The 15,990-nt window shown below is 40.8% G+C and overlaps 1 protein-coding gene and 1 long non-coding RNA gene across 2 annotated transcripts in view; one reads left to right on the top strand and one right to left on the bottom strand.

Annotated features, from left to right (window-relative positions):
- Positions 1–9,614, bottom strand: part of LOC309661405 — a 29,313-nt gene extending 19,699 nt beyond the window's left edge. The window contains exon 1 of the long non-coding RNA XR_014264027.1: positions 9,492–9,614. This is a non-coding gene — a long non-coding RNA (uncharacterized lncRNA). The remainder of the gene's footprint in view (positions 1–9,491) is intronic.
- The window catches only part of MCUB (mitochondrial calcium uniporter dominant negative subunit beta), a 93,768-nt gene that overhangs the window by 59,837 nt on the left and 17,941 nt on the right, over positions 1–15,990 (top strand). Inside the window, 3 exon segments of the mRNA XM_082463053.1 lie at positions 9,622–9,697; positions 10,215–10,385; positions 14,442–14,546. Coding sequence (XP_082319179.1) covers positions 9,622–9,697; positions 10,215–10,385; positions 14,442–14,546 — 352 coding nt within the window.

Genomic DNA, 15,990 nt, shown 5'->3' on the forward strand with positions numbered 1-15,990 from the left:
CTGGTTATAGTTATTATCAAATATTGGCTATATTCCCTGTGCTGTACAACACATCTTTGTAACTTATTTATTTTATACATAATAGTTTGTACATCTTAAGATAGGTTGTTACCCCTGTCTTGCCTTCCCCACCCCCCGTTGGTAGTTTGACTCAATGGGAACCTTAAACTTGTACGGTGCTGTAAGTCTCAATAAAACTGGAAGAAAAACAGTGTTTTAAATAGTGGATGGGAGTTGAAGATGAACCAGTGTAGACAAAATGAAAAGTTTGGCCAAGGAGAACATACAAATGTGCCAGAAGCTGGGGGGATATGTGATTATTAGAAGGTTTGGAACTTTTTAAAGATGAGAGATATTATAGCATATTTGCTGATTGTATTGAACCTGTAGAGTGTGAGAGGCAGTGATTAAGAGGGAGTTAGGATTCTGAGAAAGCTTTGCCATGTATAAGGTGGTGAACACCTGAGGAGAGATTGGCCTTTGAAAATGAAGGTCACTTGACTGCAGTAGGAGGGAAGGAAGCAATGGTGGGAACAGATGGAGTTCTGTAGGTTTTATGGTGGGAAGATGAGAGCACTAAGTGTAAGAGTTGGCCACGCAGGGTGGGTACATTGGGCAGGGCTTTCCAGGCAGGGATGGGAATAAGTGGGAAGGCAAGGAAGCATGAACAGTGTGCCATATTCGAGAAACGGCAGTACGCTCTGCATATCTGAAATAGCGGGTTGGGAGGGGGCCGGTGCTGGTCATGATAAGGGGAGGCGGGATAAGCGGACAGGAATCAGCTCAGGGAAAGTTTTCTTTGGAGTTGTTTCCCTTTGCAATAGAGAACAAACAGAGGTTTTAAAATCTAGAAGTAGTTTGACTTTGTGTAATTTTAGAAAATTGGAGTAGATCTTAATCTGGAACGGATTGGTGGGAGAGGCCAGTTAGGAAGCTGTTACAGTGATCTGGGTGAGATGGTGAGGATCTGAACTAGGGCAGTGGAGGTGGAGATAGACGGGAGAGGATGGGTTTGAGAGCACTGTAAGAAGTAGAACCGGTAGGCCTTAGTGACAGTTCAGTTGTAACTACTGGTCTACCAGCTATTTTATGGAATATTAGTAGTTTAGGATAACTTTCTAGTTATCTACGCCTCTAGTCTAATGACTAGTAATTAGTGGTGTGAGTCCATCAAGGAGAAGATCAGGTCCATGGAGGAGCAAGAAAGAGCTTTAGTTCAGGAGGTACTGAGCTTGAGGTACGTGTGGGCTGTCCCAGTGAAGATGTCTGGTACGCCTGTCTGAGGGTGAGCCTCCATGGGGAAGCTTGTTGCTCCAGGGATGCCCAACCGTGTCTGTTACTGTTTGATTCTGAATCTTATGAAGATTTGCCTGTTTGGGTTCAGATTAATAATTTGGGTGTTCCATTGAGTAAAACAACGTGAAAGAAAGAAAATGTTCCCCCAAAAGTCTGATAATACATTATCAGGATCCTAAAACTATTACTACTTTGTGATCCAGTCACTCTGGAATCTACCCTAAAGGAAAAAAAAATGCAAACAAAGGACTTCCCTGGTGGCGCAGTGGTTAAGAATCCGCCTGCCAATGCAGGGGACACAGGTTCGAGCCCTGGTCCGGGAAGATCCCACATGCTGCAGAGCAACTAAGCCTGTGTGCCACAACTACTGAGCCTGCGCTCTAGAGCCCACAAGCCACAACTACTGAGCACACTTGCCACAACTACTGAAGCCCATGTGCCTAGAGCCCATGCTGTGCAACAAGGGAAGCCACCGCAATGAGAAGCCCACGTGCTGCAATGAAGAATAGCCCCCCTCTCGCCGCAACTAAAGAAAGCCCGCGCACAGCAACGAAGACCCAATGCATCCAAAAATAAAAATAAATAAATAAGTAAATAAATTTATATAAAAAAATGCAAACAGATTTACGTGCAAAGATGTTTTGAATCAGTTTAGTTGTAATGGTGAAAGCGAAATACAATACACATAGAAAATAAACTAGAAGGTATACGTCAGTGTTAACTGATAATTCTAGATGATGGCCTTATTGATGACTCTTATTTTCTTCTTCTTGTGAGTCTGTGATTTATAGATTTTTCTAAAATGAGCATGCATTCCTCTCTGACACAGAAAAAAACTTTGTAGAGATGGTGTATAAAATGGAAATGTCCAACAATAGGTATATAAATAATAAATTCTGTTACATCTGTAGGATAAGTGGCTATGGAGCAATTTAAATTATTTTGTTTATGAAAGTTTTTAATGAAGTAAGAAAATGCTTATAAAACATTAATGATCAGCTCTCAACTCTATGATTATATGAGCATATATATTTATGGAAAGGCTGGCATAAGTCAGGGGTTGGTGGAATTGTGTATGCTCATTTTCTCTATTTTCCAAGTTTCCACAATGAGCTTTTATTACATTTCTTTAAATCTTTTAAAAAAACTTTCTGGTTTCAATAGGGTTTTTTGCTTCTTTTTTCTACTTTCCTTGAAAAAGCTTGTTCTATTCTTTTTCCTTTTCTACCACTGTAGAAACTGTACTTTGAATGGTTTCCTTTAAGTGTTTAATATACACATACTCAACTATAACTTTCCTAACAAAGTCTTAGGTTTCTCACCATCTTTGCCCTCCTCTGAACGTGACGAGGATCTTCACATGTTCTAAGAATCCACTGAATATAGCATGCCAAGTCTTGTTTAGCTTTCCACTCATTTTAACACAAGAAATGGTTTAAAATTTCTTACAATAAGTAGTTTATTTACCAACATATTTTACAGCTTTGGCTTTGTATTAGTTTCCTAGGGCTTCCATAACAAGAGTTCCTCAGATTCAGTAGCTTAAACAACAGATTTATTTTCTCACAATTCTGGAAGCCAGAAGTCCGAGGTAAAGGTGTTGGCAGGGTTGGTTTCTTCTGAGGCCTCTCTCCTTGGCTTGTGGACGGCTGCCTTCTCATTGTGTCCTAACAGGGTTTTCCTCTGTGTGCACACATGTCTGTGTCCAAATCTCCTCTTTTTATAAGGACACCAGTCACATTGGATTAGGGCCCACACTCATGACCTCATTTTAACTTAATTACCTCTTTAAAATACAGTCACATTCTGAGGTCTTGGGGGTTAGGACTCCAACATATGAATTTGGTGGGGAGGTGGGGACACAACTCAGCTCATAACTGTGTTCTCCTGCATCTGGGTTTAATTCCCTTCTCTCTAGGAGGTTCCTTAGCAAAGATGTGTGGGAAAGAAACTATGATCTCTGTACATCTGAAAATCTCTTCATTTCCTTCAACCTTAAGTAATGTTCCTAAATATAATGTTTTAGATTGATAGTTATTTTCCCTTAGCACCTTGAAGATATTCATACATTCATTTACCATGTATTTATTGAGCCCCTATAGCATGTCAGGTACTATACTATTCCAGGTGCTGGAACTACAGTAGTCAGCCAGAGAGTATGCGCTCTAGAGGGACAAAATGAAATAGCATTTGTACAGTTGTATGAAGATAAGTTTTCATTTCTCTTGGGTAAACAGCTAGGAGTGGTATTGCTGGGTCACATGGAAGTGTGTGTTTAACTTTATAAGAAACTGCTAAAGGTTTTCCAGAATGGTTGTACCATTTTACTTTCTTGCCAGCAGTGTATGAGATTGATTGCTTTTTAAAGGTTTAAAGTTTCTGTATCTTTCTGTGTTGTACCTGGGTGAAATATTGTCTAATTCACTAGTTTTCTTTTCTATTGACTTTATCTAGTCTAGAATTTATTTAGTTCATTAAAGCTGGGTTTTTTACATGTATATAGATTTTCTCCATTTTTGCCATAGAAATCCCTAATTAGTTGATCCAAGTTACTAAGTTTTGTTTTATTTCTACCAGTTTAGTATCATAATTTCTTATTGATTTTCTGGAGGCTAATTCTCCTTTTTATCTCTTTGAAGACTCTAAATATAATTTGTGTTAAAGTCAGTTTTGGATGACTCTCTTATTTTTATTTTCCCTAAATGGAATTAAGGGAAATCGTCTAAATAAATTTGTTGGTTCCTTCTTAGCATTTAATTTCTCATATAGTAAAATTCTGGATTACAGACTCTAAGTAGGAGTTTATTTTTCATTCTGTACTCACCCCTTTCTGGCTAGTAATTTTATATTGCCTCCAACCAGGCTTTTGTGGCCAGAGCTCAGAATTGGTTCTTAAAGTGCCACCTTAAGGTCCCTGTCTGGGGAGGTTGCTGTGATATTGGTGATATCACAGATCAAGTCATCAAATCACTGGAAAGCTTAGCTTGATCTTGCCATGGGCTACTTTAGTCTGTCCTACCCCAAAAGAGTCAAACTCTTAGTTACTTCTTCTGTTCTGGACTATTAACAGATAATTTTTGGGAAAAGGTAAAAATACGACTCTCATACAGTTATAAGAATGAACATGCATTAAAGAATTTATTTTACTCTTATGATATGAAGGAAACCAGACAGATGTAATATCCAGTTAAAAGGAAAAATCAAAACAGCACAAATTTATATGGAGAAAAGAATGTTAAGATGAATGCAGGTAGAGATAAAACCAGTGTTTGGGTTAGTGTGGGGTGTCAATTACATCACTGCCAGATTGGACAAAAGTGTGATATACCTGTCAATTACCTACAGCTCACAAGTAGTTCCAAAATGGCTTCAAACCAGTGAACAGGACTAGAATGTGATAACTTGAAAAAGTGTGCTGTGCACTATGTACAACAGTCAAGACATGGAAACAACCTGAGTGTCCATCGACAGAGGAATGGATAAAGATGTGGTACATATATACAGTGGAATATTACTCAGACATTTCTCCAAAGAAGATATACAGATGGCCAAGAGGCACATGAAAAGATGCTTAACATCACTAGTTATTAGAGAAATGCAAGTCAAAACTACAGTGAGATATCACCTCACACCAGTCAGAATGGCCATCATCAAAAAAGCTGCAAACAGTAAATGCTGGAGAGGGCGTGGAGAAAAGGGAACCCTCCTACACTGTTGGTAGGAATGTAGATTGGTACAGCCACTATGGAGAACAGTATGGAGGTTCCTTAAAAAACTAAAAATAGAGCCACCATATGATCCAGCAATCCCAGTCTTGGGTATACGTCCGGGGGAAAACATGGTTCGGAAAGATACATGCACCCCAGTGTTCATCGCCACTGTTTACAACAGCAAGACATGGAAGCAACCTGAATGTCCACTGACAGATGAGTAGGTAAAGAAAGTGTGGTACATATATACAATGAAATATTACTCAGCCATTAAAAAGAATGAAATAATGCCATTTGCAGCAAAATGGATGGACCTGGAGATTATCATACTAAGTGAAGTAAGTCAGACAGAGAAAGACAAATATCATAAGATATCGCTTATATGTGGAATCTAATAAAGAAAAGATACAAATGAACTTATCTACAAAACAGAAACAGACTCACAGAGTTAGAGAATGAATTATCAAATTTATCATTACCAGGGGAAGGGGTGGGGGAAGGAATAGATTGAGAGTTTGGGATTGACATGTACACACTGCTGTATTTAAAATAAAATGCCTTTCCTGAAAAGAAAAAAGTCTACCAATAACAAGTGCTGGAGAGGGTGTGGAGAAAAGGGAGCCCTCCTACACTGGTGGTGGGAATGTAAGTTGGTAAAGCCACTGTGGAGAACAGTATGGAGGTTCCTCAGAAAACTGAAAATAGAATTACCATATGATCCAGCAATCCCACTCCTGGGCATATATCCATATGAAATTATAATTCAAAAAGATACATGCACCCCTATGTTCATAGCAGCACTATTTACAATAGCCAAGACATGGAAACAACCTAAATGTCCATCAACAGATGAATGGATAAAGAAGATGTGGTACATATGCACAGTGGAATACTACTCAGCCATAAAAAATGAAATAATGCTGTTTGCAGAAACAATGGATACAGCTAGAGATTATCATACTAAGTGAAGTAAGTCAGAAAGAGAAAGACAAATACCGTATGATATCACTTATATGTGGAATGAACCTATCTGTGAAACAGAAACAGAATCTGGACATAGAGAATAGATTGGTGGTTGCCAAGGGGAAGGGGGTTGGGGGAGGGATGGAGTGGGAGTTTGGGGTTAGCAGATGTGAGCTATTATATATAGAATGGATAAACAACAGGGTCCTACTGTGTAGCATAGAGAACTATATTCAATATCCTATGATAAACCATAATGGAAAAGAATTTTTTAAAAAAGGAATGTATATATATATGTATAACTGAATCACTTTGCTGTACAGCAGAAATTAAAATATTGTAAATCAACTAGACTTCAATTAAAAAAGTTGATTAAAAAAAGAAAGATAGGGCTTCCCTGGTGGCGCAGTGGTTGAGAATCTGCCAATGCAGGGGACACGGGTTCGAGCCCTGGTCTGGGAAGATCCCACATGCCGCGGAGCAACTAGGCCCGTGAGCCACAACTACTGAGCCTGCGCGTCTGGAGCCTGTGCTCCGCTACAAGAGGCCGCGACAGTGAGAGGCCCGCACACCGCGGTGAAGAGTGGCCCCCGCTTGCCACAACTAGAGAAAGCCCTCGCACAGAAACGAAGACCCAACACAGCCATAAAAATAAATAAATAAATTAAAAAAAAAAAGAAAGATAAATAAATTTTAAAAAACATTGCCACCCCCCCACTCCCACCCAAAAAAAGTGTGCTGTAAACAGTACATCATTTTCCATTGAGACACTTTCCCTGCAGGACCCAGAACCTTAGCAGACTCTCTGCTTGCTCGAGCCTTGCTTACCACATTGTTTCCGTCTTGGTTTGGGTGCAGGGAGATACATATGTTGTTTCTGAGCGTGGAGCAGAGTTGTCACTTAAGTGTTAACTTACACAATCTTGAATGTGAATTACATCTTTGTTTTGTTAATAATAATAAAGCTATATACTATAAAATATGACATAGCTCTCAAAGCAATCGGATCTTGTTAAGTGGCCCCAACATGTGATCATTATACATCTCCTTTCTGCCTCCCTTTTACTTTGAAGCTCAAGCAGATCTTCTCGTATTAATGACATTTTCCTTCTTTTAACTATAGCCCTGGCTTCTTTTTCTTTCCTTTCCCTTTCCCTTTCCTTTCCACCAAACTCGTCCCCTTCTTTTTCTCACAACCTGTTTCTTCCCGAACCCTCTGCCTGTCAAAGATCATGGCAGCTGGTATGTCTTGAAGCTGGGATTCCAGCTTGGTTCTGATGGCAAAGCCTTTGCCCTTCGCGCTCAACCATCATGACCCTGCAGGAAGGCTTAGGAAATGGCCTTTGAGCTGGGCCTGGAGGGAATGACAGGGTTTGTTAGGCAGAAGTGGATAAAGAAGTTGGCACTTTAATACATCGGTGGCGCACAGCTCGTCTGCCTGGGCCCTAAGCTCCTGCTGTAAGAGAACAGTAAGTGATGGAGCTGTGGAGCGGAGGTGGCCTGTACTGCTCATGGGAGGCGCGTAGACCATACCTTACACTTGCTTGACGCTTTGTTTGTTTAATTTTTATATCTGCTCTGCAAGATAGATGTTGTTATCCCCACCTAACCCTTCAGAGAACAAAAGCACAGTCCTGTGACTTATCTGTGATCTCCAGCTATTAAGTGGCTGAATTGAGTTTAGAACTCTAGGGTCACTGTTCTTTCTACTTTATATAAACTGTTGAAGTCCCTGGGGTTTTAAGCAGGGTGTGAAGTGATTAGAATTGTATTTAGGAAAAAGATGCGATAAAAGAGAAGCCTGAGTCATCTTTTGACCTGATACTGAATATCATTCGAAGGCAGTAACCCTTGTCCCAGGACTAAAATTTAGAGTTCAAAATGATTCTATGCAGAAGATTAGAAATAGTGCCCTGAAGGCCTCAGAGGGTCTGCTAGAACCCAGCTACTCAAAAGTGTGACCTTCACACCTGTAACTTCAGTATAACCCTGGGGCTTATTAAAAATGCAAATTCTCGTACCCCTACCTCAGACTTACTAGATCAAAAATCTAGTAAAGGTGGAGTCCAGGAATCTGTGTTTTTAACAAGCCCTGTCTATTTAGCAGTGGACAGTATTGTAGTAGCCAGGTGATTCTTAGGTATGCAAAAGCTTGAGAAAGCTTTAATATTCTTCCCTGGCCACTCTGCCTTCTTTCAACATTTCCTGGTTGTCAAGTGGTTGCCTCTAAAATGATAATAGTAGTAGAGAAACTTCATCAGCACATTAAGTGGTAAGTACTTTATGAGCAGGAATTATCATCTTTGGCATCTAGGAATTTGACTTATAAACTGTCTTTAGCATTATATAAACTCTAGCATAAAATTTAACCCACGTGTAAAGGTGGCAGTATATGGGAAAAAGTTTGGAAGGATACACACCAAACCACTGTTAAAGAAAAAGTTATTCATGACACTTGTTAAGGAATGTAAGGTAGACTTTATTCAGGGGGACTGCTACAGTGGGGTTTTGTAATAGGGGAGAGAGATTGGGCTCATCCCTTTCACAACTGGGAACAGTGGGGATTTATATCCAACGAGCAGAGTTGGAGGGGCGGTGAATGGGAATACTAAGAGGATGGAGTAATTCTTTGCTCACCTGACCTAGCAGGATTCTTGTTGAAGACAGACTAGGGGGATCAGATAATACCTAGGGAATGGTGGGGGATGAGGAATTTGATCGGATACTGAGGGTTGGGGGGTTCTGGCTAAACTAACTCGACAACATTCTTGCTAAAGCTGGCCTCCTGGAGGACATGCACGAGGATGGGGCTTAGTCAGGCTTAGAGGACCCTGACTAAAGTTTGGTTGAGGAGGGAGTCTTTGTCACCGCTACCATGATTATCTAATACAGGGCTTCTCTGGTGGCACAGTGGTTAAGAATCCGCCTGCCAATGCAGGGGACATGGGTTCGAGCCCTGGTCCGGGAAGATCCCACGTGCCGCGGAGCAACTAAGCCTGTGCGCCACAACTACTGAGCCTGCGCTCTAGAGCCCGCGAGCCACAACCACTGAGCCTGTGTGCCTAGAGCCCGTGCTCCGCAACAAGAAGCCCGCGCACCACAACGAGGAGTAGCCCCTGCTCACCGCAACTAGAGAAAGCCCATGTGCAGCAACGAAGACCCAACACAGCCAAAAAAATAATTAATTAATTAATTTAAAAAAAAAAAAACCACCAATACACACCCTAGAAATACATCCCGTAGTAAGGTAGTCATTCAGATGTTCTAGACACAGCAGTGCCATCCAGTAGAACTTTCTGTGATGATGGAAATGATCTATTTCTGTGCTGTCCAATACGGTAGCTACTAGACCCAGAGCTATAGAGCAGTTGAAATGTGGCAAAGGTGACTGACTGTGAGAAACTGAATTTTTAGTGTTATTTAATTTTAATTGATTTAACTTTAAATGGCTGCATGTGACTAGTGGCTCCCATATGGGACAACACAGTCAGAAAGGTCTAGTGAGCTTCTCTAAGGGCTTACCTGGGTATGTGTGGGACGCTGAAGTTTTCGTCATGCTTGCCATACGACATTAAAACAGTCTTCTAGTACAGACACTTATTTCAGCTTTCCCACTTTTCCTAAAAGAAAAAAAATCATTTTTTTCTTACAGGTTTTGTGTGTGAAACTGTGTGGAAATCTGAAATTCTATCAATCAAACCTTTATAGTACAGTGGTGCCATCTGACGGTAAGTTTTCTTATCACTTCTTTGATTCCCCATGCTAATTTATTTCCAGTCTTCCAAATAAAGTGAGAAGTGTGAGTTTTGAGCAAAACAGACTTTTCTTGTATTGCCCCTCCCACCCCCCTCAGAGTTCAGTTCCTTCCTTTTCTGCTCCCATAAGATCTCTGATGTCTCTTGGCAAACTCCCACTCCAACAATCAAAGGAGCTACAGATGACTTAGAAGCAGTTTCTGCCCTCAATAAATTTTTACCTGGGAAGACTCTAAGCAGATAATTATAATAAAGTGTGATACATGCTTAATAAAATGTTATAGAATGGTGGGGAATATGTAAACTAGTATAATGAAGGCACAGTAGGCGTGATGTAAATTATTATAGGCATTCAGAGGGTTATGAATTCTATATTTAGGCATCCCTTCTAGAATTTTTGTATTTAATAATCTTTTAATAATAATTTTAAAAGTTATTTTTAAAGGAAATTTTATCCATCCTCTATTACCATCTTTTTTTTTCTTAACAGAAATCACAATTAATTATAAACATGGCCTTCCCTTGATAACACTTACTTTGCCATCCAGAAAAGAGCGCTGTCAATTTGTAGTCAAACCAATGTTATCAACAGTTGGTTCATTCCTTCAGGACCTACAAAATGAAGATAAAGGTATCAAAACGGCTGCCATCTTCACAGCAGGTATATATATGTTTTCTTCAACTTTGTCTTTTTCTCTTCTTCTGAACCTTTGTTTTGGTTCTTTACTTTTCTAGAAAATTGATTCTTTAATTCATCATATAATAAACAGTTGGCAGTTACTGAGTCCTTCATTTTTGAACATCAGTAATATAAAAAAAATTAACTCTATTGAATAAAAAAGAAATGAAATAAGTTTAATGCATGTTTTGGTTACCTATTTCATAAACTTAGCCCCCAGATTTTTCTCTGAGAAAATTTTAATGACACAGTCATTAGCATCTAATTTTCTGTAAGAAATTTGAATAATTAGAAAATGAAATGCAGGCTCAATGATTGAAATAGGCAGTGAATAACTAAAATACACAAATAGTTCATTAATCTTTGTTATAAAGCAATTATGGTCTAGCGTGTTTTTTGACAGAATTAGTTCTCAGGAAAGTATGTGTGTGTGTGTGTGTGTGTGTGTGTGTGTGTGTGTATAGTTTAATACCAGCAGAGGTGGTTAATCACATAGACGTTTAAAATTTAGGATATAGCTTTTATGTTTTCATGGTCTGAGGACATAAAAGGAGGTCCTCCTGCCCCTAAAAGAGAATAAAGAATTCTTTACCCCAGTCCAATATACAGAGGCTACTATAAATATAAATATGTGAATAAATTTGCACTGTTATTTTATTGTAGTATTACATACTTAGAATAAACTTATTTAAAAGTTAATGATTACTATTGCAATTTTGAAAAGGAAATTAACATTCTTCTTCCCTATCCAAGTTCAGAACCAATTAAGAGGTAGACATGGAAGTTGGAAAAATAGAGATTAAAGAATTTATTCACTCAGCAAATATTGAGCACCTAACAAATGTTGACCTGAAACAAAGAGACTGCCAGATATTTCTCCAGCAAAGATGGATTTATTGCAGATCAGCAGAGAATTGCAGTTCAGGGTCTGCAACCATGGTGAGCCACATGTGAGGACTTGCAGGACAAGGGACGGAGACCGCGTTTATAGAGGAAAGGAAGTGAGGAGGGCTCTAGTAAACAAACAGTGCGTGGCCTTTCATTGGCTGAGTCCTTGCTGGGAAAGAAGAGTCTTTCTTCTTCCTGTCGGGCTCTGCTGTCCTCACAGGGTGTGAGAGCTCCCCCTTCTGGTCTCTGGACTCTATTTAATTGAGGTTTCTGTGTGTTAATTTTTTTACACTAACATATGCCAGGCACTGTTCTAGATGCTAGAGATAGAGCAAAGAACAACAGAGATTAAAACTCCTGTTCTTATGGAGCTTACATTTTAAGAGGAGAAAGAAACAAGGTAAAGAAATAAAATACATAATATGTTAGATAAGTAGTGTTACAGTCAGAAATAAAGCAGAGTGATGGGGGGTGGGAGTTGTGTGTGTTGGTGGGAGGTGCTCACTCAGGTCACATTTGGGTGAAGACCTGGAAGAGATGAGAGAAGCTGTAGATGGGAGAAGAGCTCTCCAGGCAGAGGCCCTGAGGTGGGAGCTAACTCCACCCTCAACTGAAAACGGAGGGAGCTGGGTCCAAGTAGGAGGGGAAGGGCAGGTTAGGGAAAGCCTTGTTGTAGGTTATTGTAAGGACTTTGGATTTAACCGGAAGGGGAGTTTCTTCCTGCTAAAACCAGGATCAGAGAAAGAAGGTTTTAGTCCTGTGACCACAGTGGCCTAATACTTCATCCCTGACTGGACCGACATCCCCTCCCCCCAGTCACAGGAACACTGAACCCCCTGGGCCTTCCCTGCAGGTCAGGGCCTGCCTTCCTCAGAGCAGGCAAATGCAAACCCAGAACTCAGAAGGGCACTGAGCACAGTTCTTGCCTGAAATTAGGTTAAAACATTGATGTGTACCCTGCTTGTTTCTAAAAAATAATTGGAGTAGCTTTGAAACGTAAAACACAAAGAAAAACCCTAGAAATCATAGAGTAAAGGGGCTCTTTGGACTGAGTGAAAACGCTGCGTTGGAGTTCATATCAGTACTTGCCCAAGAATCGGTGAAAAATTCATCACTGTATCGTTACCTCCTTAAAAGTGTTTCACATCAATCTCTTGCTGTTCCTATATTAGCATAAAGGATAATGTAGTACTTCAACTGAGAAATCATACTCAGTTGATTTCTTTTTATAATAATATTTTAAGGAGCAGGTGTGAAGTCATTTAAATGTAAATTTTTAAATGACACTTGCAAAGTCAGATAAAAGGATTTGGTGTGTTGCTGATCTTTTTAAAAAGAGGCTCTGTGGGTGGAATTTGCCTGCATTTAATTTGGGCTTGAAAAGAGTGTTCTAAGCTTGTCACAGTTTTGCCCACAGTGTGGGCTGAGTTATTTGGCAATTCCTGGGAAGATGATCTCACCCCAGCTGATGAACAGGAACCCAAACAGCCAAATTCTAGGAACAGACCCAGGTGCAGACTTGACTTGCTGCCTTCTGGAACAGAAGAGCTGCTGAGAGCCAGACAGGAGGCAGGCAAGCAGGTTCTTCCTGATTTTACTAGCAGTATTACTGTTGTCATGCATATCCGGTGGAATGCAGCTAAGCGATGCCAGGCCAGGCGAAAATATACATCCTGGACTCTATGTCACGTAATTATATGTAGACCGTTCCGAAAGAAGAAGGATAGAGAAACCCCTACCAGCGCCAGTTTTTTGCTTATTGTTCAGTGAGTTTGAATCAACACCTGGGTTACATGAAAGTTCAAAAATATAACAGCAAAAGCTGGGCTATATAAGAAGCTGTGCAAAGCACGCTGACTCTGACATTCTCCTAGAGATTTTTTTTTTCTCTGAACTGTTCCTGGGATATTTGAAATCACTATTAGAATCTCTCCACCTCTAGGAAATACACCGCACAAGTGCAGATTTACTCCTTCGGTTCAGCTGTGTTTGTCGCCCTCCCTGCCACCCCCAGCCGCTTGCAGTTTTGCCTCTTGTCGTCTTTTGCTCAGCTAGAAAGGGAGGGAGCCCTGTGTGGCGGTGGTTGCGGTGCTACCAAGTTTCAGTCAACGCACATCAGTCCCCCTTAGCGGCTAAAAGTAAGAGAGAGGCGGGCTTCCACAACCGTTCCTGCCCGCATGCCTCCACAGAGCGGTTAGGCGTTTGGCTGCAAGCCGCCGAAATGGGCTCTGGCTAAGCAGGGGTGTGTGTCAGCAGGCTCTCTGACTGTAACTGGCAGAAAGCCAGGCCCAGAAGAGGGCAGAAGGGCTTCCCTGGCAGCACAGTGGTTAGGAATCCGCCTGCCAATGCAGGGGACATGGGTTCGAGCCCCGGTCCGGGAAGATCCCACCTGCCGCGGAGCAGCTAAGCCCGTGCGCCACAACTACTGAGCCTGCACTCTAGAGCCCACGAGCCACAGCTACTGAGCCCTTGTGCCACAGCTACTGAAGCCCGTGCGCCACAACTACTGAGCCTGCACTCTAGAGCCCGCGAGTCACAGCTACTGAAGCCCACCTGCCACAACTACTGAAGCCCACATGCCTAGAGCCCGTGCTCCGCAGCAAGAGAAGCCACCACAATGAGAAGCCTGCGCACCGCAATGAAGAGCAGCCCCCGCTCGCCGCAACTAGAGAAAGCCCGCGCGCAGCAAAGAAGACCCAACGCAGCCAAAAATAAATAAATTTTTTTTTTTAAAAAAGAAGAGGGCAGGAGCCGAAGAAGGACGTGAGTAGAGAGGTTAGGCTGGGAACGGCATGATGGGCTTTGCTGCTGACACCCGCAGTCCCTCCGCCGCCATCTCCACTGCTCTGGCCTTGCATGACCATCTGCAGGTACAGCCTCACGAGAGACGTCAGCCTGGGTCCCAGCGCCACCGACAGAGTGGGAGACGGAGTGCCTGCCTGTTCTTGGTCCACTGTAATGGGCAGTAGAGCAGCAAGAGAGGATTGTTCCCGGTGGGAACAGTATCGGGTATGGGAAAGCCCCCCCCCCCCACAGAAAAGACAGATGTCTACTACTGTATTGTAGAGACCTGGATTAGCAAGTGTTTTTCCATATGTTGAAACATGGTTCTTACTATTGTAAAACAAGGACTTATTTTTGCATTTTCAGATGGCAGTGAAATTGCAGCTTCAACCTTGATGGAAATCTTGTTAATGAATGATTTTAAACTTGTCATTAATAAAATCACATACGATGTACAGTGCCCTAAGAAAGGTAAGAAACACAGCTATGCAAGTATCTTAACATTACCCTTTCTCTGTGGGCCTTTTTCAGGGAGCAGGCTTGTCCTAAGAATTTGTTTTAGTTAACCAAATGACCAAGAAGGCTTTGGAGAGCCAATGTTTAAGTTTTTATAGCAAGGGTAGAAATGATTGGTAGAAGTCGTCTGTCAGGGCTTTTAGTCTCATATAGTCTTTTTAGACTTTTAAGGCTTCATTTTAGGATCTTGAATGCTAAATCTGACATTATTGGCTTAAGAAGAAGTGGACCTGAAAATCAGGAACTCAAGCGTATACCGTTATACAGCTCTTAACTTTTTTTTTTTTTTAAGTAGGTTTTCTTTTTTCTAGGGCAGTTTCAGGTTCACAGCGTGGTGGAGCAGAGAGCACAGAGTTCCCATGAGCTCTACCCCTTCCCCACAGTCTCCCCCACTATCAAGCACTGGAGTGGAACATTTTCTGTTGGGTGGGTCAAAACGTTTGTTCGCTTTTTTCTGTTTGATGGCTCTAGTAACACTTAGCTATCTTTCACTTCATTCAAAACAATTTTGTTACATTGTATCGTGACAGCTGTCACATCAGCATGCATTTAAAAAAAGACATCAAAATTGGTGAATTTTTGTGTAGCCATTTTAATATGGAAGATGGAAGGAAAAAAGCAACATTTGCAGCATATTATGCTTTATTATTTCAAGAAAGGTAAAAACGCAACTGAAACGCAAAAAAAGATTTCTGCAGTGTATGAAGAAGGTGCTGTGACTGATCGAACGTGTCAAAAGTGGTTTGTGAAGTTTCGTGCTGGAGATTTCTCGCTGGACGATGCTCCGTGGTCAGGTTGACCAGTTGAAGTTGATAGCGATCAAATCGAGACAGTAATTGAGAACAATCAACATTATACCACGCGGGAGAGAGCCGACATACTCAAAATATCCAAATCAAGCGTTGAAAATCATCTGCACCATCTTGGTTACGTTAATTGCTTTGATGTTTGGGTTCCACGTAAGTTAAGCGAAAAAAACCTTCTTGACCATATTTCCACATGCGATTCTCTACTGAAACGTAATGAAAACATTCCGTTTTTTTTTTGTTTTTTTTTTTTTAATGTCTGAAACATTTATATTAATATATTTCCATACATATTTCCATACAAATACAAATATAAGATTTTCAGAAATTTCATGTAATGTCTGAAACATTTATATTAACATATTTCCATACATATTTCCATACAAATACAAATATAAGATTTTTAGAAATTTCATGTAATGTCTGAAACATTTATATTAACATATTTCCATACAAATAACCCAATGAAAGTTTAGTATTAGTTGTTTTGTTTGTTTGTTTGTTTATACTGCAGGTTCTTATTAGGCATCAATTTTATACACATCAGTGTATACATGTCAATCCCAATCGCCCAATTCAGCACACCACCATCC

The sequence above is a fragment of the Balaenoptera physalus genome, assembly GCF_965194825.1.
Source record: "Balaenoptera physalus genome assembly, chromosome: 5".
Lineage (NCBI taxonomy): Eukaryota > Metazoa > Chordata > Mammalia > Artiodactyla > Balaenopteridae > Balaenoptera > Balaenoptera physalus.